This window comes from Prunus avium, chromosome 2 (genome assembly GCF_965620075.1).
Source record: "Prunus avium chromosome 2, drPruAviu1.hap1.1, whole genome shotgun sequence".
In the NCBI taxonomy this organism is placed as follows: domain Eukaryota; kingdom Viridiplantae; phylum Streptophyta; class Magnoliopsida; order Rosales; family Rosaceae; genus Prunus; species Prunus avium.
This window is the reverse complement of record NC_142285.1, coordinates 8,674,220-8,694,554: the sequence shown is the minus strand read 5'-3', so window position 1 is coordinate 8,694,554 and position 20,335 is coordinate 8,674,220. Positions and strand designations below refer to the sequence as shown.

The 20,335-nt window shown below is 36.6% G+C and overlaps 1 protein-coding gene and 1 pseudogene across 1 annotated transcript; one reads left to right on the top strand and one right to left on the bottom strand.

Moving 5' to 3' along the window:
• Positions 1–1,703: 1,703 nt before the first annotated feature.
• Positions 1,704–8,181, bottom strand: LOC110748765 (zinc ion binding protein). The gene is made up of 7 exons (XM_088249323.1): positions 7,785–8,181; positions 7,375–7,633; positions 7,127–7,272; positions 3,889–3,976; positions 3,651–3,797; positions 2,301–2,450; positions 1,704–2,218 (listed from the first exon to the last, which is right to left on the bottom strand). Exons 1-7 carry the CDS (start codon positions 7,991–7,993, stop codon positions 2,165–2,167), a joined length of 1,053 nt encoding a protein of 350 aa, XP_088105449.1. The 5' UTR covers positions 7,994–8,181; the 3' UTR covers positions 1,704–2,164.
• A 1,991-nt stretch (positions 8,182–10,172) lies between these two features.
• On the top strand, positions 10,173–20,113 carry LOC148296409 (uncharacterized; annotated as a pseudogene).
• Positions 20,114–20,335: the final 222 nt, after the last annotated feature.

Sequence of the window (20,335 nt, the reverse complement as noted above, 5' to 3'; positions counted from 1 at the left end):
TGAGCACTAAACAATTGCAAGTGAAACGAGTTCATTAAAGGGATTGCAATAAGAAATGGAAATGTAAAATAAAAGTGAATTGGTAGGGACTGCACACTACACTATCACCGTAATAATGTTTGCGTGCATAAACTACAATTATTGGTTAGATCTGTACCCTGGAATTTAATTTTCTATTTATTAGTAAGCATGTTTATTAAAATACAGGACGTAAAATACGAATAAAATACATACGAGTATTATTCGACAATAAATAGATGCAGTAAAATACACGAATTTACCTGTATTGTAAGATACTGAGTCTGTACACTTATAAAAGATTAGACAATGAACTTTCATTGTCGAATCATTATAAGTGTATAGAAAACAAATTTTTTTAAGTACTAAATACATACATACATTTGTGTATAACATACGTTCTATATGCAAATTTACTAACTACGTAAATAAGAGAGTTTTTTTGTGTTTTTTTTTTTTGGGTGAACAAATAGCAAAACTTTTTCGTTTTGGTTATAACAAATAGCAAAACTTACCTCTACCCATTTAAGTTCATGCGCTCAAGCATTACAAAATGAAATATCTTGAAAGATTAAGTTGCATGAGCAGCCACTAAGCTAATATTTGTGATCTTGTTTCAATTTCTAACCCTTTTAGTATGCTTTTGTACCATTATTCTCTACACTATTGTTAGAACTTAGAAGTAAGACTATTCTAATATAGTAATATGCACTGGCGGATCCACAGAGGCGCAAGGAGGTGCAGCTGCACCTCCCCTTGCAGGAAACTTCCTTGGGGATGCCGGAATTTGCCCCTTTGCTAGTGCCCACCAATTATTCGACTAAATGCCTAAAAGACGTTGTATTGTTTGCTGCTGTGTGAGACCCTGAATATTTACCTTATATTGTTGGGCTCGATCTCACGAGCATGTAGGAGAAAACGGTTCATCAATCGGAGCTCTACAGCCAAAGTTTTGAATTTTCGAAATTTTTCTAGAATATTTGAAGTTAAGTTGCAGAGGCAGTTCAAGGAAGAAGAAGACTCCTCCGCGTCAGCGCTTCTGATTTTGATTCTTTTTTAAATCATCCAATAGCAAGCCGACACATGTCTATTTCTAATTGGCCTAACTTAAAAAAATTCATTAAAAACTCATATGTGTGCCAAAAAATTCACCGAAAATTACCCCAAACTTTTAATTACGCGTACTTTTATTTCATGACCTCCAATTTACATATGCTTTTGGTTAGATTAATTGGTAAATTTTTGTTAGATTAATTGGTATTGACTTTTGTTAGATTAATTAATTATGTAATTGACTGTTCATATTTGATATGAATTTTGGTAAACTAATTGTGTCAATGACAAGGATTTTGTTCATATTATATAGACTATAATTAGTTAGTTGTAGACGTAAAACTCTTATTTGTTTTAATTATGAGTGCCATTAGTATTATTTAAATTCTAAGGGCATTTGGTTGTATAATTTTTTTTTTTTAATTTTTAGTCTTTTTTTTACACACTACACGGATATTAGGACTTGAACCTATAACCTTGCTTGAGCCCTTTGCGAATTTTTAGCCTTTTAAATATTGCACCTCCCCTAAAAAATTCTTGGATCTGCCACTGGTAATATGCATCTGATTAAACAAAACACAAGGCATCCCCCTCGCATGCAAGTTGAGCTTCACAGTTCCAGGTGCAGGAAATGAAAAACGAAATACTCAACATACGGAGGTTCTCATATTAGTTGAATATATTGAATTTATACAAAGTTACAACAATATAGTATTGAAGATGCCAGTAAATAGTTCTTATCGGTATCGTGTGGAGAAAAGTGGGGATGAAATTTATAACAAATGCAGAGAAAGTAACAGGGGATGAGAAAAGATATCAAATAGTGCTCGTGTGCATTATATAGTGGATGACACTTTTATATACAACTGAGTGGTTATGTCTATGAAGGCATCAATTGCAGAAGAAATACAGAGAAACAGCGCCTGGCACTTCGTTCTCCATGAATGCCACTGCACCAATCAATCTCCCTCAGACTCACTTGCTAACATGACTTATTACTTGCCTAGCAGAAGTTCATTTGGATATTAGAAGCAAAGCTAGTTTATTTAACTAGATCACTCTTTTGGGGGAAGAGCTGATGCCAGATGTTGAATTAGGTTTGCTTCTCCCCAATTTGACTCTTAAGGAACTCCAGCACTGAAAGCCGCTGCATTTGAAACAAAATGTTAAGTCAAACTGATCAGAATCCAAACCACTTATTGAATGAAGTCAAGCAAGGAAAATCTTACCCGTTGCTCAAGACCAGTGTCTTCAGATTTTAACGTCAAAGATTCCAACAATTTTATGCCTTCTTCAAATTCATCAATTGCAACATCCTCGTCTCCTAGATTCCTGTCAACATCTGCAACTTTTGCAAACGAAACAGCTAGATCCAGAATCTGTAATTTCAAGAAGAGATGCACAAAGCCAAAGTAAGGAAACATGGTTTTCTAGGTATAAAAATATGCCTTCTAAATTACAACATTAAATGACTCTAAGAGTAATAGTAAATGCACTTCAGTAATTCATCTGGGATATAATTCATAATTACAAAAAGTTCCACGGTTTGCAGCAACCAAAAATACATGCTATAATCTGGAAATTTTTCTTAAAAGAAAGGAGCTAGGTGTTGACATTTGAAAAGCTCTAACAAACACATTTGAAATGAAAGAGCTTCTTGAAGTTCTTCAATTGCCAAATCGGTAATGGGTAGAAAGGCTCATAAAGAATGTCAAGTGTGAGACTAATATGCGGAGATGCAAAGTTTAAGAATGTCTGATGTGGGATTATATTCTGAACACCTTTCTCCTTCCATAAAATTCAATAAATAATGGTATATTTCTCTTATCCCTGCTCTTCCTTAGACTTAACAAATTGTTAATTCCAACAATAATGCCAAAACACAATTTTTCTACCACTAAACTGTTCACCCTCATACTACATATTATATGTATAACTCTTGACCGAAAGGAAAAAAAAACACATATAACATCGAGGTTGGTCTCATTTCTTACTCTCCCAGTTCACATAAAATACAATGTAGGAACGAACAGCGTACAGCATAGGAATATTTACATCCTGTGTGTATTGGTCCTATTTCGAGTCTCAACCCAAGTTATTTATATACATGCAAAAGATTTTTCATAAACAGTGTTCGTAATGACAACAATGGTTTTTTTCAGGTTCAGGCTCGTTACAGTTAGATTCTACAAGCAACGATATTTGGTAAAACAAATTCCTAATTCAACACAACGCATCATTCACACAAGCTATATGCAGAAGTCTTGAAAATATTATTGTGCTTAAATATGAATACACAACTAACTGAATGGACCGGTTGCAGCCGAGTCAATCCACTATGGTGATCAAGTAACATATACTAAATCAAGTATTTCAGATCAAATTAACCAAACATATCAAACACATCTGATGACTCATAAGTCAAAGCTAATGAGATAAACTAGTATCAATATATTGCCAAACGTATTTAAATGACTATTTATGGAAAAATAAATTGTTAGTAGTAGTATTACTACTGTGAGTCAAATAAAAGAAGCCTAAATGACAAGGGGGCTGAAAAGCTAAAAATAGTTGCTGACCTGGGATGGAACATTTGGATCATCCTTGACAGCATCACGTCGAACATTCAACGACTGGAAGTAGTAAGACCGCGCAGCTTTCAGGTCTCCATCGTAGTATTTAAGATCTCCAATTTTATTAAGTGAAATAGAAAGTGTATGTGTTATCTGTAAAATGATTTAAGGAAGAACAACTATATCAGGTCAAGAACGGCTAGGACAAACTGCTGATATTACAGTAAAAGTTGGATGTAATAACCTCCTGATCGTTTCTGGGCAGTTTTGAAAGAAACTCAACACTCTCTTCAAAGTAACTGACTGCTGAACCAGCATCTCCTGTTGCCCGACTGAAAAACAAAACAAAAAACAAAAAACAATTAAAATCCACTAAAGTAAACAAATCAGGGATCATTGTCGAATTCATCATGAAGTTAGTATCAGTCTAAGATACACATATGCAGAAATCCACTAAGCAGTTATTTCTACATTGAAGACATCCTTAAAAATCAGATCTAGTAAATAAAAATTCATCTCAAAACTTTATTAACAATCTAGTTATGCTCAAATAGATAATCTCCAAATTTAATCAACAATGTGATGATTTCTAAACCTGCATGCAGAATTGATAATCCACTATGTCTTCAGTCCAGAGCTTTGCAGCAGTGACAACCACAGGCTATATTATATTCCAACTATAATTTTCTTTGTTGGCGACTTAGTGATTAGATTTAATCCATATATGAAGTACAATTCAAAGATTAATTATTCTCTATATATTCTTATAATAACTCAGGGATTTAATTATTCGGGTTTATTTATCTCATATATCTTAAAAGGGTATAATTTTATTAATTATGGGATGGCCTATGTAAATAGCTCACTGTAATACAGTTGAGATTTGGCAAACTCATTAAGAATTTAAATATTGATGTTAACCCTAATTCATTATTTCCTCTTCTCCGACATTTTCCTATATCTCCCTATTGTCTCGTTCTCTCCTCTTCATCTCTTTCTCTGTCCTAACTCAATGAGTATTAGAATCCTTAACCAATTTTGGTGCCATCACCCATTTCTTAGAACTCAACCACCAACAACCTTGAATCCATTGCGCATGTTGCCACTGCAACCATGCCAGTTGTCATGTGACAAATTCCAGACACTAACCTTGCTTTTGAGAACCTCACAAAAACCATCACCAACCACCATCGGTATTCTGCGCACCAACACTAGAATAAGATGATCTACAAGTTCATGCAAAAATAGTTGGAAACCACCAGTGACTCAACCTCACCGTTGCCACCAATTGCCATACTGCTCCTCTTAGTAACCAAAACCTTTGTAGCAGTCAGAAGTCACCTATCTTCCCTATGGTCCAGTCGCTGTCAACAACTGTTATCCCATGTGACTACCTAAGACCCATTTATTGCTGTCTCACAGACCTGGTCCAAGTCTAAACAGACCAGTTCTCACTGATATTGCATGGTTTCGTTTTGATTTTTAACACATTAATCCCAATACTGTTTGATTTTAACATATCTTTGATATACCAGTCCAGTTCAGCTCAATTCCATCCGAAATTGACCAAAAGAAAACAAGTGTAGTCTGATATAATGGAGAAATTTTTTAAGAGAAAATGAGTTAACAGTCTCAATTAAAGATTTTCTTCCTGTTCTACCCATCCAAACAAGAATGTAAAAAGAAAACATTGCATTTCGCCTCATCATTAAGGACTGAAAGAGTGCTGTTCAGGACTGAGTTTTTTCCTGATGTATTGATAGCATAGGATGTACTACTTCTCCACCTTTAATTACTTTGTACTCTCTTGTCCAATAAACTTTATGTTTCCTATAAAAAGTAATTAATCTAAGCTATATTTATTAAAGCAAGAACTAGACTGGAGGAGAAAGGGTTCAATGGTCTTTCACTATGTATCATCTAAGGATCAAGTTAAAAAAACATCCATGCCACTCAAGTGCTCTACTTGATATCAAATCTAACATTTTTTGTGTGACAGATGAAACCACAGAAGTATAACTGTCACAAATAAAGCGCTGGTGACTTCAGTATTCTTGGGCCTTACCTTGGGAGATGTATATGCAATTAATCCATTCTTTAACTTGGAGGGATAGAAAAGAGAGTAAAACAATGAGTTGAGAGAGAGAGAGAGAGAGAGAGAGAGAGAGAGAGAGAAGAAGAAGAAGAAGAAGAAGAAGACAACGACAACGAAGAGATGAAGAAAAAATCAAGAGGGAAGGGAAGGAAATAATTTTTTGCAAGATTATTTCTCAGATAAATCTATAAATTTATCTTGCACTGTTCAACAATAATGTGAATTTTCTGAAGTCCTAAATGAGAAGGAATCTCATTGTATCTCCATCATTACGTGACATATCCAATGTTACATGGTACGGGCAGCGATACAGTACGGGGTTCGCTAGTTTCTATGATACGAATTTGTTAGGGGGTAGGCATAGTCGGTGCAGTGTTTGAAGTCGTAGTTTGCTCAAGAGTTTAATTCGGGTTGTCGTTAATTTTTCAATTTGTTGAAAATCAAATTGTTTCCTGCAGCATAATAAATGTCATAATTTTCAACTTCAATTTATTTTTTTTTATACTTAATTTGGTCTATTTATTTTGCACAGCTCCCAATTACTTGTATTAAATGGAGACCTCTCCATAGATACATCTTCCCCTTGAAAATTAAAGCTGACACAACATCCCAAGCACCTCCCTCTTTCACATTCTCTAGGTTTTTTTCTTCTAATTGAGTACTGTAAAACACGACAAATCAAATTATACATAATTTAGACATATAAATTTCAATCCCATCCAGTATTGGTGATACTATATGAGGTAGTTAGTATCCCATCCAGTGTTGGGTGGCAAACTTTGATGAAATCAATATTTAGGGTGTCTCTCTATACAAACCACAGTTTTTGTTTTATTACAACCTACGCAGATGTTGGGTGGCAAACTTTGAGGAAAACCTACGTTTGGTGGTGATGAGAAGAGAGAGACCAGAAATTTTGTTCACTTATAGAGAAACAGTTTGAAAGGAAAACCAACAAAGAAATTAAATTCCCATGCATTCTAGAATGCAATTCCAAATTCTAATCCTGTAAGGCTTTCTCCACCAGTTTGGTGTACTTCAGAACCAATAGATTGAATGAAACATGCTTAGCTAGTGCTAGTAGCCATTGGACATAACTGTCATTCATTCTTTATTCATGTACTATCATTGCAGGTAAACTTTTCAGATAAAAGCTAAGATACACTATCTATCACTAACATTATTAACCATCTAAATGCATACCATGATATGTTAAAAATTCTAATTCACAAAATACCTATCTATACAAAATATTCTCTTGCCATACTGTCATTCAGCAACATGTAACATGTCAAATTCTCTGCCTCTGAAACGTTATTGTATACATAATACATGCATACATACTTTCATCACACATATATAAAGATTGGGAAGACAGAGGACAAACCAGCAGTCGCCAAGCATTCCGAGAACCGCTCCAAGCTGAGAACACAACTCTGACGTGTTACCCATAGTTTCTAACTGACCTCTGATGTCTTCTGCACAAAGACTAAGTCTTGATTTGGCACTTTCTATATTCTGGGCTCGGAATGCCTACACAGTGGGCAATAAATAACAGCACCAAAAGTTAACACAGCAAATTAAGAAAAGAAATGCAAAACCATGAATTCAAATCAAAGGCAAAACTACACTGACCCTCATTGCTTGCTGCACCAAGAAAGCCCCTCTCTCCAAAGACACGTCTTCATATATAACTCTCTTGCTATTATTATTATCATCATTGCTGTTGCTTTCAGGGGTTGAATCTTGTTTATCCTCTGCATTATGAGACCTCTTGATTCTTGCATGACCTTCGATAAAGCGATCCACCAAATTCTGAAGATTGGTGTCGGCTTCGATCTTCTCAATGTCAGCTCCACACAAAGGACAGTCCTTGAATCTTGAAATACAAGCTCTAAAACAACAATTAACTAAATTACAAATAAAAATTAAGAAACCCAATACAAAAGATTAATGAAAAATTCAATACAAACAAGTAATTGAAAAAAATAAAAGAAACCCAATACAAAAAATTAACGAAAAATTCAAAGGGAAGCATGGTTTACTTGCAGAACGAGTGAGAACAAGGGACGCATTTGGCAGAGTCGAACAGAAGGGCGTGGCATATGATACAGCTGAGAGGGCCAAGCTTGAATGTCTGAGAATCGTAACCCAAGGGGCATTTAGGGGAAATTGTAGCGGTGTCAGCTGAGGTCTCTTTCTTGCTTGGCTCTGATGGCCGAGCGGCTTTCACAAATGGGCAAACTGGCCTCATCTTCTTCTTCCTCCTCCTCTTTCTATCAATTATTCAATTCTGGTGCTTCAATTTTGATTTTGATGAGCCTTGCAAGTTTTCTTTAGCTCCAGATACGACGACGTTTCAGCTCCTGTTGCAGCCTTGCTCGACTTGATCGTCTTGGAATTAAGAATGCTGACTGGTGGTGAGGTGATTATCCTCTCTGCCCTCTGCCTAGTTTATCCTAAGATTTCTGTGCAACACCTTTCCCATATTTTTTTTTTCTACAAAAACCCCCCTAAAGTTTTCTGTTTCTCCAACTACAGATAGGGGTGTACAAAATTCTATCCAATTCGTCCAAACCGACTAACCCAATTCAATTCAATCCAATTTTAATCGGTTTTGAAGATTTGGCTGGCTAGATTGAATCTGTAATTTTCAAAACCGATATGATTAGATTGAATGACGGATTTGCTTATGAGAATCCAATCTAATCCAATCTAGTTAGTTTTATGCTTATTTTACTTTTGTAGGTATTTATCGTTAAAAAAATTATGAATATTTAAAGTCATTTAATGGAGTTATGTTTAATATATTACACAATCAAAATAATTTTCTCTAATATTTCATTTTTACATTTGTGTCTATGAAAATGTTTGATTATATTAAATGGTATACTGCCGAATTGCCCCCTGAACTTGTACATAACTCTCAATTTACCCCCCGACCTTTTTTTTAGCGAATTAAAGGCTTGAATTAAATTTTATTATCAATCTTACCCCCACTGTCAAAATTCGAACATTTCATCCATTAATTCGTCTATTTGACCCACGTTGACTCTTTGTTGAGGGTTAATTTTGTCATTCAGCGCGGATTGAATTAGCAACCTCTCTCACACACTTCGCACATTGCTTTTAGATTGGTAGGGTTAGAAAGGTACTGAATCGAGGGTGGGAAAAAGGACGAAATTGAAGGTTGGAGAGAGACGATATCGAGGGAATCTGAAAGCTTTTTCATAAAGCTTCTTTTGGCTCTGTTGATTCGACGCAACATGAGTCTGGATGTGTTGCCTCTACAGGTGCAGAACAAGGGGCCTCCTCCCAAGTACAGTAAGTAATCGCTTTTCCCAATTTGAAATTGTTTAAGTTTGTGTGGTCCTTGGTCTGTCAGTTGTTTGTACATTTTGTGGTGTTGTCTGATATGCTTTTTTGAATATGAAATACTTGTGGTCCCGAAGCATTTGTGTTGTTTTGTCTGCATAATTGTCGGTGGACCTGAGTCAATTTCAAGTTTAGAATGGTAGTTGGGCAGTAAAGATAATCTGGTGTGATAAAATAGTGGTTTTATATATCATTTTTTGTTTTGTTTAGGTGATCTAGATTTGTTCTCCCTAGAAACTCACCATGGGGGTTATATTTTAGAGGGGAAGTATGTTCGGAGTAAGGTTACATGGGCAGACAACTGTAATGCTGACCACCTGTCAATGCTTGACTTGTTTGATGTTGCTATATGTTTAGGATATGACCATAAAAAAATACAGTACCACTACTGGAACAAAAGAAGGGGGTTTGTTCCAATTGAAGTAAATGCCCATGTAGTTGAGTTTGTGGAGCATACATCTACCTCTAGAGTTCAACCTTTATATCTCTCATATAAGCATCAACCACATTTCCCAGAGAGCCAGGCATCTGCATCTACTCCACAACTGGGGTTGGAAGTAGAAGTTGAAACTAAAACTGATGTTGGTGAGTTGGGGAACCAGTTTGTAGAAGTGGATGTTGATTTAGATGATGATGGTGATGATGAGGCAAATAATGAGGGAGATAATGAGGCATATGACAGTGAAGATGATGAAGCTGAAGATGATGATAGTGGAGAAGAGGCTGAAGATGATGATAGTGAGATAGACATTGAGTTGATTGACTCTGAGTTTGAGCAGTCAGATGAAGAAGGGTTGAAGACAGTCTTGGAAGAGGATGATAACTTGTTTGATAAACATGTAGTTGATGAAGAAAATGAAGAATACAATGAAGAACCTGGTGAGGTTGACAGTGAAGACTACAATACCGACGAACTTGTAAGTCTTGATGAAGAATCTGATGAGGATGAAGTTGTGAAAAACCGTAGCCGCAGAAGAAAAGCTCCTAGGTTTAAGCAGTTTAGAAGAGAATCTGATTTTCTGAAGCCAAAATTTCATTTGGGAATGGAATTTATGAACATGGAGCAGTGTAGGGAAGCAATAAGGTATTGTGCAGTTTCATGTGCAAGGGCATTGAAGCGGGTGAGGAATGATTCGTATAGGGTGAGGCTCAAATGTGAAGGAGATAATAAACAAAATGTTCCATGTCCATGGATGCTGTATGCTTCTTGTTGCGTCGATTCAGCTGCACCAAAATGGATTCAGCTGCATCCTCAACTTGTGATACTCGCAAGTGCACGAGCCGTTTGGTAGTATAGCATATGTAAGTGCGAGGTCGATCCCACGAGGATTGGTGATTGAATGATCCAATTCATTTTCCCTACACAAAACAGAAATGAAAAAGAAAATAAATAAAACAAGAAAAATGAAATAACTCAAGCAAATAAGTTCCCAAGTTCAATTAGATTAACGGATTGATTCTAGCTAAAGTATGATTAAGCCATGGTATTTGGTCATAACCTTGTGTTCCTAATTCCCTAATTTGATCATTTGTTGTCTAACCTAAAATTAAGCATTAGGAACCCATTAAGCATAGAAGAACAATTTAAACAACCAAGCATGTATCTAATCCCTGTTGTCGAATGTCCATACATACTCTTCCTATTCATAGTTCAATTCGAATTAAAGCATGGTGTCTACTCTTAATTCAAACCAAGATAGCTAACATGCAAGCCTAAATGGTGATCAATCATTCAAACCAGCATATTAACTTATAAGCATAATGAATAAGAACAAAAACCATAATTGAAACTTGGAAACTAATTAAACTTGAATACTTAAGAAAGAATGTACATTACAAATAAAAGTAAAGTGGAACTAAGAAGACTTGAAGGAAAAAATTAGTAAAAACATTATTGTTACAACAATTGACAACTTGAAAGGAAACTAAGAGAATTTGAGGGAGAGAAGGGAAGGGAGCTCTAGAGAAGTGTTTGAGAGCTCCCCCCCTTGGGGTGTGTCTTGAAGCTTTGAAGGCTTCTCTATTTATAGGGCTAAGAGGGAGGAACATCATGATGGATTCCCACACCATCCTTCATCTTTTGCTGCACCTCAAGCTTTCATCACATGGGTTCAAAGGTGGTCAGATGTGGCTGCCCTTTGCTGCCAACCCATGTGATTGCCTTTTGCTGCCAACCCATGTGGGTTGCCTTTTGGTTGCTGAAAAACGAGTTTTCTGAACCAGTCTTGGTGTAGGAAGGCCAGAGGTTTCAAAACGTATCCAATGGGGCTCAAATTTGGATATGTTATACTAGACACCCATTGGAACAACTTCTATGAAGAAAGTATTTCCATCGGACCAGTAGAAGTGTGCGTTTTGGCCCTTGCAAGTTGGCAGCCGAACAGAGACTGGAATTGACTTCATTTCATCTTTTCTTTCCTTTTTGATTCACATGCATGCACATGCTTCCTCTTTCAATTAAAACCTGATTTCCAGCTCCAAAGTGATCTGCCAATTCAATTCCCATGTTCAAAGGCTGAAGCAAAATGCCTCTCATCATTCCTCATTCTTCTCTCTCTCTCCTTTCTCTTTGCTTCCCATGCATACACATGCTTTCTCTATAATAGCTCCAGCATGTACCAACTTGCTCCTTTAGAATTTCATTGCTGGAATGCCTCCCCACTTCACTCATTATGTTGGATCCAAAGTCAGTTGCAGCATGGGTGAGGCACATGGCTTAAAGGAGGAGACAAGGCTCAAAGCTGGCAGCTGCAAATCCTCCTGAGCATGGTTCAGTGTTGGACGGGCTAAGGACTCCACATATGTTCAATTGGGCTGAATTTTGGATATGTTACACTAGACACCCAATTGAACAACTGCTATGAAGAATGTCTCCTCATCCGAGTTGTGCACATTGCTGAAATGAGACCTGCAAGGTGACTTACGAAACTGGACTGACAAGAAGTGTGGCCCAACTTTGGTTTTGTCTTTAAGCTCTTGCTCTTATCCCAATCAGCCCTTAACATGCATGGATTGCCTCAAATGTGATCTCTTGCTATCTTAACCTACAAAACACACAAACAGAGGTAAGTGACTCAAAATAAAGAGAAACTAAGCAAAATCACTAAGTAAAGAAGGCAAGCAAGTGTATGAAATTATGGACTTATCAAAACAGAAAATGGATTAAAAGCACAAGTTTAACTCAATAACATAACCAAATCATAAGCTAGAAGGGTACAAAATGATATACAATTATGAACCGATCACTTCTCATGTGGGGAAAGGTCCAACTATAAGGATTAAGACATATGTTCCAAGGCATACATGTGGAAGGAGGCAAAGAACCAAGTATGCCACTTCATCATGGCTGTCTAAGAGGTTTGATGAGGAGTTAAGAGATAATCCCAATATGAAAGTGACAGATTTCATGAAGTTAATAAGGTAACAATACGCCATAGATGTAACTAAGGCTCAAGTTTATAAAGCCAAGAGTTTTGCAAAACTCAGAATTCAAGGTAGTATTCAAGAGCAATATGGTAAGTTGTGAGATTATTGTGAGGAGTTAAAGGGCAATAACCCTGGAAGCACTGTCATTGTGAAGACTAATTTGCAGGGTGAGAATCCTATTTTTAAGAGGATTTATATATGTTTTGGAGCACTTAAAAAAGGATTTGTGGAAGGATGTAGACTAGTGGTGGGTTTTGATGGGTGCCATGTTAAGGGTTCTCATCCAGGACAAATTCTAAGTGCAGTTGGGGTTGATAGAAATAATGGGATGTATCCAATTGCTTTTGCTGTTGTTGAAATTGAAAACACAGAGACTTGGAGTTGGTTCTTTGACATTTTCTTTCAAGATGTAGGAATTCAAAATGGCAATGGGTGGGTTTTCATTACTGATAAGCAAAAGGGTTTAGGAAATGCCCTTCATGCTTTGATGCCCAATGCTGAGCACAGGCATTGTGTGAGGCACTTGCACATTAATTTCAAGCTTGCAGGCCATATTGGTAATGCTTTGAAGCAGAGGTTGTGGGCAGCAGTTAGGGCAACAACAATATCTGTATTTGAAGCTGAAATGGAGCAGATGTTGGGTCAATCTGAGGCAGCTTATAAGTGGCTTGAGGAGAGACCAGCTGCTCATTGGAGTAGATCACACTTTAGTACAGTCCCAAAGTGTGATATACTTCTAAACAACTTGTGTGAGTGTTTTAATGCTGCAATTCTAGAAGCAAGGGATAAGCCCATTGTTACCCTTTTGGAAAGAATTAGAACCTACTTTATGCTTAGAATGGCTAGACTTAGAGAGACAGTGTGGCCCCATGAGGTTGGTCCAAGAATATTTGTTATTGTGGAGAAGAATTCAATTGAAAGTGGCCACTGCATAGCTTCATATGCTGGTGGGGGGAAGTATCAAGTTAATAACATGTTGGGATCTATGTTTGTTGTGGATTTAGAAAGGCATACATGTGCCCGCAGAAAATGGACTTAAGTGGAATTCCTTGTGCACATGCCTTGGCTGCAATAGCAAAGAGTGAGCACAGACCTCTGGATTTTGTGCATGCACTTTACAAAAGGCCGGCATATGATAAGGCTTATGAGGGCTATATATCTCCAATGTCTAGTCAAGCATATTGGCAAAAAATAGGGCATGTACCAATCAAGCCATCTCTTTATCGCATCCAATCAGGAAGGCCCAAACTTAGCAGAAATAAAGAACCTGATGAAATGCCAAAAGGGGCAACAAAATTTAAAAGGTATGGCATTGTAATGACATGTCGCAACTATGAACAAGAAGGTCACAATTTTACTAGTTGTCCCCAAAATGGACAGGTTAGAATTTTTCTTAATTTCTTTGTTTACACATTTCGTTTGTTGAAAATGGCTATGTTAACATGTGATTGGACTGTTTTTGCTATGTTAACATGTGATTTGTTGTTCTTGACAATGAAGGGGCAACCTAGAGGTGCTAGAGCAAGAGGCGGTAGAAGGGGAAGAGGAGCTGTGAGGGGAAGAGGTGCAAGGGGAAGAGGAGCCGCAACTGGTAATTGAGGTGTTGATATTGCAAGTGTCAATGCAAGTGGAACAACAACTGCAAGTGGAACAACAACTATCAGGGGCAGAGGTGTTATGAGAGGCAGAGGTGTTGTGAGTGAACAACAACAAACTCAGGCTAGACCAAAGTTTAATGTAAGTTCTTGGATTATTGTGGTGTGTTTTGAATCAATCATTGCATCATTGAAGGCTTAAGGGATCTATGCTTGCAACATGTGAAAAGAGGAGCTCATGCCCCCCATGTCATAAGGAAGACCAATCTATTTGCTGGTTCACAACCTGCCCAAGGTTCAAGTTCCCAACCTGTGAAACCTTCAAGTTCAGAAGCTCCTTCACAACCTGCCCAAAGTTCACAATCTCATCAAGGTTCAAGTTCACAACCTTAACCAATGGTAACTTCTCCAAAAAGGCCTAGGTTAAAATCTCCAGCAAAACGAATAAGGCCATGGAGAGTTTAGTCAACAATTTGAAGTGAATGGTTGAAGAGTTGTGATGTTTATTTTGGTGTTATGGATCATTTTGGTTTGCAATCTATTTGCTAGTATATTTTTGAACTGATTTTGATTTGAAGTGAATGGATGAAGATGTATTTTTGAAACTGAATTTGGACAAGCTTTGATGTAATCACATGTGAATTCAAATGTTGTATTTTGGTATACTTTGAAGTGCAGTTCATTTGGTGTGATAGTTACTATTTCAATGGTCAAAATGACAGCTTGCATTTTCATTCACCAAAACAATTCTTACATTGAATACAATGGTCACAACACTCAGAATTGCTAATTACACACCCTTTCTTACCCTTACAAAAACCCAATCACTCATCTCTTTCTAACCATTACAAATTGCCAATTACCCATCTATTTCTACCCCAAACACTCATCCCTTTCTAACCATTACAAAATACCGACCACCCATTGTAAGATCCCACATCGACCAACGGAGAGGGGGTGATGTGCCTTATATGTACATGCTCGCATCCATCTAGCACGAGGCCTTTTGGGAGCTCACTGGCTTCGGAGTTGTAGGAACTCTGAAGTTAAGCGAGTTTGGGGCGAGAGCAATCCCAGGATGGGTGACCCACTGAGAAGTTGGTCGTGAGCTCCTAGAAACAAAACCGTGAGGGCCAGAGAGGGGGGGCCCAAAGCGGACAATATCGTGCTACGGCAGAGCCAATCCGGGATGTGACAATTTGGTATCAGAGCCACTCTGCCGTGTGGTGGGAGTGTGCCGACGAGGACGTCGGGCCCTTAAGGGGGGTGGATTGTAAGATCCCACATCGACCAATGGAGAGGGGGTGATGTGCCTTATATGTACATGCCCGCATCCATCTAGCACGAGGCCTTTTGGGAGCTCACTGGCTTCGGAGTTTTAGGAACTCTGAAGTTAAGCGAGTTGGGGGCGAGAGCAATCTCAGGATGGGTGACACACTGGGAAGTTGGTCGTGAGCTCCTAGAAACAAAACCGTGAGGGCCAGAGAGGGGGGACTCAAAGCGGACAATATCGTGCTACGGCAGAGCCGATCCGGGATGTGACACCCATCCCTTTCTAACCCTTATAAAAACTTACAAAATGTCAAGCAATGCCATAAATCAAAATGCCAACTACCCATCCCTTTCTACACCTGCCCATTGGTGACTTTATCTTCATTCAAAATCAAGCACATAATAACCCCAAACATGCACAATGACACCTTAAACCATGGGTTTTTCAGCTTCGAATTCCCTTTCTTTTTTTCTGCTTCCAACTTGTTAATTCTCCTCAGCAGTCCTGGAATTATTTGTTTAGATCTATTACACATAACAAGGTCACCCCACTCCTACATTTGACAACGTTTCTGCAAACATAGAGTTTTAAAAGGTGGAAACTCAAAACTGCAAATTTGAAACCCAAACTTCAAAATTCAACTCATCTGCGCACAAACATAAAGTATTCGTCCTGGATGTGAAGAGGTCCAAGAAGTTTGAATTTTTGCAACCTTCCCATAGTAGCAGACCCGTGATGGCAACATCCATGAATTGCCATCTTCCAACTCTGAATTCCCCATGCGTGACCCATCAACGTTGCCAGATAAGTTCGTCCTCATCTCTCTCTCTCTCACCAACCTTCGATTTCGTCCCTCTCCAACCTTCGATTTTGTCCTTTTTCCCGCCCTTGATTCAGTCCCTTTCTAACCCTACCAATGTGAAAGAGATGTGAGAAGTGTGTGAGAGAGGTTGGTAATTCAATCCGCACTGAATGACGAAAATAATCCTAAACAAAGAGTCAACGTGAGTCAAATAGACGGATTAATGGATGAAATGTTCAAATTTTGACAGTGGGGGGAACATTGATAATAAAATTTAATTCGAGCCTTTAATTCGCTAAAAAAAAGGTCGGGAGTTAAATGGGGAGTTATGTACATGTTCAGGGGGCAATTCGGCAGTATACCCTATATTAAACATACGGATAAATGTTGAATATTTCATTATTGTCTTTTTCTATTATTTGGATTGGATTTAAACATCTAATATAATTGGATTGGATTGAAAAAATCACAATCCAATTTATATTGAATCGAATGCGAATTGACTAAATTGTATTGGTGAGGTAATATTACTGAGGTAATGTTTCTTCTTTATTTATGATTTCTTCTTTATTTTTGGGTTTGATTTGGGGTTTTTGTTTTGAGTTGCTGAGAATTTAAGGGAAATCAAATACTTGCGCTTTTTTGGGTTGTTTGTTGAGGGTTGACTTTATGATTCAGTTTCTTTGAAATGACAAAGTTGTTTATCCTCTTTTCATTCTTTTTTCTTAGAAACCTACTTTGTTTCTGGTTTTCAATCCCTAATCTTTTCTGCTGTATTTTCAATTTTGGAGATACTTACTCTGTGTTTTTTTTCCTTCAAAACTTTCATAATCCATTTTTGGAGCGAGTACCAATAACAATAGATACAAATGAAGGTAACATCAATTCTAGATTGTTATTTTTCTTCCTCGGTTTATGAATTATAATTTATAATGGTTTTGATATTATGATAATTCATTAGGTAATTCATCTTCAGGCAACTATGACTGGCTTGTCTTTTACGGTGGTGGAGCCATTTTTCTTGGGTGTTGGTCCTTTGCAGGGCGAGACACAATTTCCCAAAGTAATTAATTTTATGAGGGATAGGTGAGTTTTTAATGATTAGAAGAGTTCATAATTACAGTGGAAACCTCATTTGAATGTTTGTGATTCGAATGGTTTCAGAACTTTACTCAAAGACCAAGATCCCGCTCCCCTTATTCCAGTATATGTAATGGACGGTTTTGCGGGGGATCTGATTGGACAGATGGACAGAGACTTGTTGCTGAATCATAACAGAAGTACGAACTAAGGGTAATGACTTTAATAAAGAACATATATGGGAGGTTCAAAGTTAAATTCAAAATTTGGACAGAAGATGGAACATGTACGTCCACATTCACTCGGAGAAATATAAGCATATTGGCCTTCGAAGCCATCTATTTGAATGAATGGTTGGAGACACTCTATAATGGAGAGGAAGTTGATCCGGGAGATGGCTGGTTTGTGGATGATAACAGGCCAGAAAATGATTTCATTAGGTCAGCTTTTAATCTTTTAATTTTTAAACTTAAATATTGGTGATTTTAAATATATTGACACTTTGTGTATGTGTTTCATCAGCTTTGAATTTGACGGAGTCCCAGTTCTTCTAAGCATGAAAGAAGAGACTCAACTTGGTTAGGACTTTAGGGGCTCTTGCACTAGCAACCAAGAACTATCTTCACAGATTGTACATTGCATTGGGTGAGCAAGGTAGGCAGGTGATTTTTTGAAGATATATGAATATTCCGAAGGAGAGAAGTGCTCTATACCTGAAGGTGATCAACTATTCTATGAATTTCTAGAAGGATTACCGAAGATCTATCTGCACCCGATGAGGTATTATTGTGTTATTTTCCTTTTTTAAAATGAAAGATATAATTATGTGATATTAGTCTTACTTTGTTTATATGTTGGTTTTATATGTTGGTGTTGTTGATGGAAGATTAGATAAAGAATACAATTAGGGATAGGCTACACTATGTTATTTTCCTTTTTTGAAATGAAATATATAATTATGTGATATTAATCTTACTTTGTTTATTTGTTGGGGTTGTTGCAGGAGGATAATATCAAGAATGCAACTAGGGGTAGACTACATTGTGTTATTTTTCATTTTTGAAATGAAATATATAATTATGTGATATTAGTCGTACTTTGTTTATATGTTGGTGTTGTTGTAGGAGGATTAGATGAAGAATGCAACTAGGGGTAGGCTGCATTGTATTATTTTCCTTTTTTGAAATGAAAGATATAATTATGTGATATTAGTCTTACTTTGTTTATATGTTAGTGTTGTTGCAGGAGGATTAGAGGAAGAATGCAACTAGAGGTAGGCTGCATTGTGTTATTTTCCTTTTTTGAAATGAAAGATATAATTATGTGATATTAGTCTTACCTTGTTTATATGTTGGTGTTGTTGCAGAATTATTATATGAAGAATGCAGGTAGGGTGCATTGTGTTATTTTCCTTTTTTGAAACGAAAGATATAATTATGTGATATTAGTCTTACTTTGTTTTTATGTTGGTGTTGTTGGTGGAGGATTAGAGGAAGAATGCAACTAGGGGTAGGCTGCATTGTGTTATTTTTCTATTTTGAAATGAAAGATATAATTATGTGATATTAGTCTTACTTTGTTTATATGTGGCTGTTGTTGCAGGAGGATTATATGAAGAATGCAATTAGAGGAAGGGTGCATTGTGTTATTTTCCTTTTTTTTGAAACGAAAGATATAATTATGTGATATTAGTTTTACTTTATTTTTATGTTGGTGTTGTTGTAGGAGGATTAGATGAAGAATGCAACTAGGTGTAGGCTGCATTGTGTTATTTTCGTTTTTTGAAATGAAATATATAATTATGTGATATTAGTCGTATTTTGTTTATATGTTGGTGTTGTTGTAGAAGGATTAGATGAAGAATGCAATTAGGGGCAGGCTGCATTGTGTAATTTTCCTTTTTTGAAATGAAAGATATTATTATGTGATATTAGTCTTACTTTGTTTATACGTTGGTGTTGTTGCAGGAGGATTAGAGGAAGAATGCAACTAGAGGTAGGCTGCATTGTGTTATTTTCCTTTTTTGAAATGAAAGATATAATTATGTGATATTAGTCTTCCTTTGTTTATATGTTGGTGTTGTTGCAGGAGGATTAGAGGAAGAATGCAACTAGGGGTAGGCTTTATTGTGTTAATTTCCTCTTTTGAAATGAAAGATATAATTGTTTGATATTAGTCTTACTTTGTTTATTTGTTGGTGTTGTTGCAGGAGGATTAGATGAAGAATGAAACTAGGGGCATGCTTCTTTGTGTTATTTTCATATTTTGAAATGAAAGATATAATTATGTGATATTAGTCTTACTTTGTTTATTTATTGGTATTTTAGTAGGAGGATTAGATGAAGAATGCAACTAGGGGCATGCTTCATTGTGTTATTTTCCTATTTTGAAATGAAAGATATAATTATGTGATATTAGTCTTACTTTGTTTATATGTTAGTGTTGTCGCATGAGGATTAGAGGAAAAATGCAACTAGGGGTAGACTTCATTGTGTTATTTCCCTTTTTTGAAATGAAAGATATAATCATGTGATATTAGTCTTACTTTGTTTATATGTTGGTGTTGTCGCAGGAGGATTAGAGGAAAAATGCAACTACGGGTAGACTTCATTGTGTTATTTTCCTTTTTTGAAATGAAAGATATAATTATGTGATATTAGTCTTACTTTGTTTATACGTTGGTGTTGTTGCAGGAGGATTAGAGGAAGAATGCAACTAGAGGTAGGCTGCATTGTGTTATTTCCCTTTTTTGAAATGAAAGATATAATTATGTGATATTAGTCTTTCTTTGTTTATATGTTGGTGTTGTTGCAGGAGGATTAGAGGAAGAATGCAACTAGGGGTAGGCTTTATTGTGTTATTTTCCTCTTTTGAAATGAAAGATATAATTATTTGATATTAGTCTTACTTTGTTTATTTGTTGGTGTTGTTGCAGGAGGATTAGATGAAGAATGCAACTAGGGGCATGCTTCATTGTGTTATTTTCCTATTTTGAAATGGAAGATATAATTATGTGATATTAGTCTTACTTTGTTTATTTATTGG

Bases quoted from the DNA above. Each gene is read 5' to 3' on its own strand.
- LOC110748765 (XM_088249323.1), bottom strand. From the start codon at position 7,993: ATGAGGCCAGTTTGCCCATTTGTGAAAGCCGCTCGGCCATCAGAGCCA. The intron at 7,273-7,374 runs GTCAGTGTAGTT...CCCACTGTGTAG, and splicing joins TGGTGCAGCAAGCAATGAGG to GCATTCCGAGCCCAGAATAT. The intron at 3,798-3,888 runs GTTATTACATCC...ATCATTTTACAG, and splicing joins TGCCCAGAAACGATCAGGAG to ATAACACATACACTTTCTAT.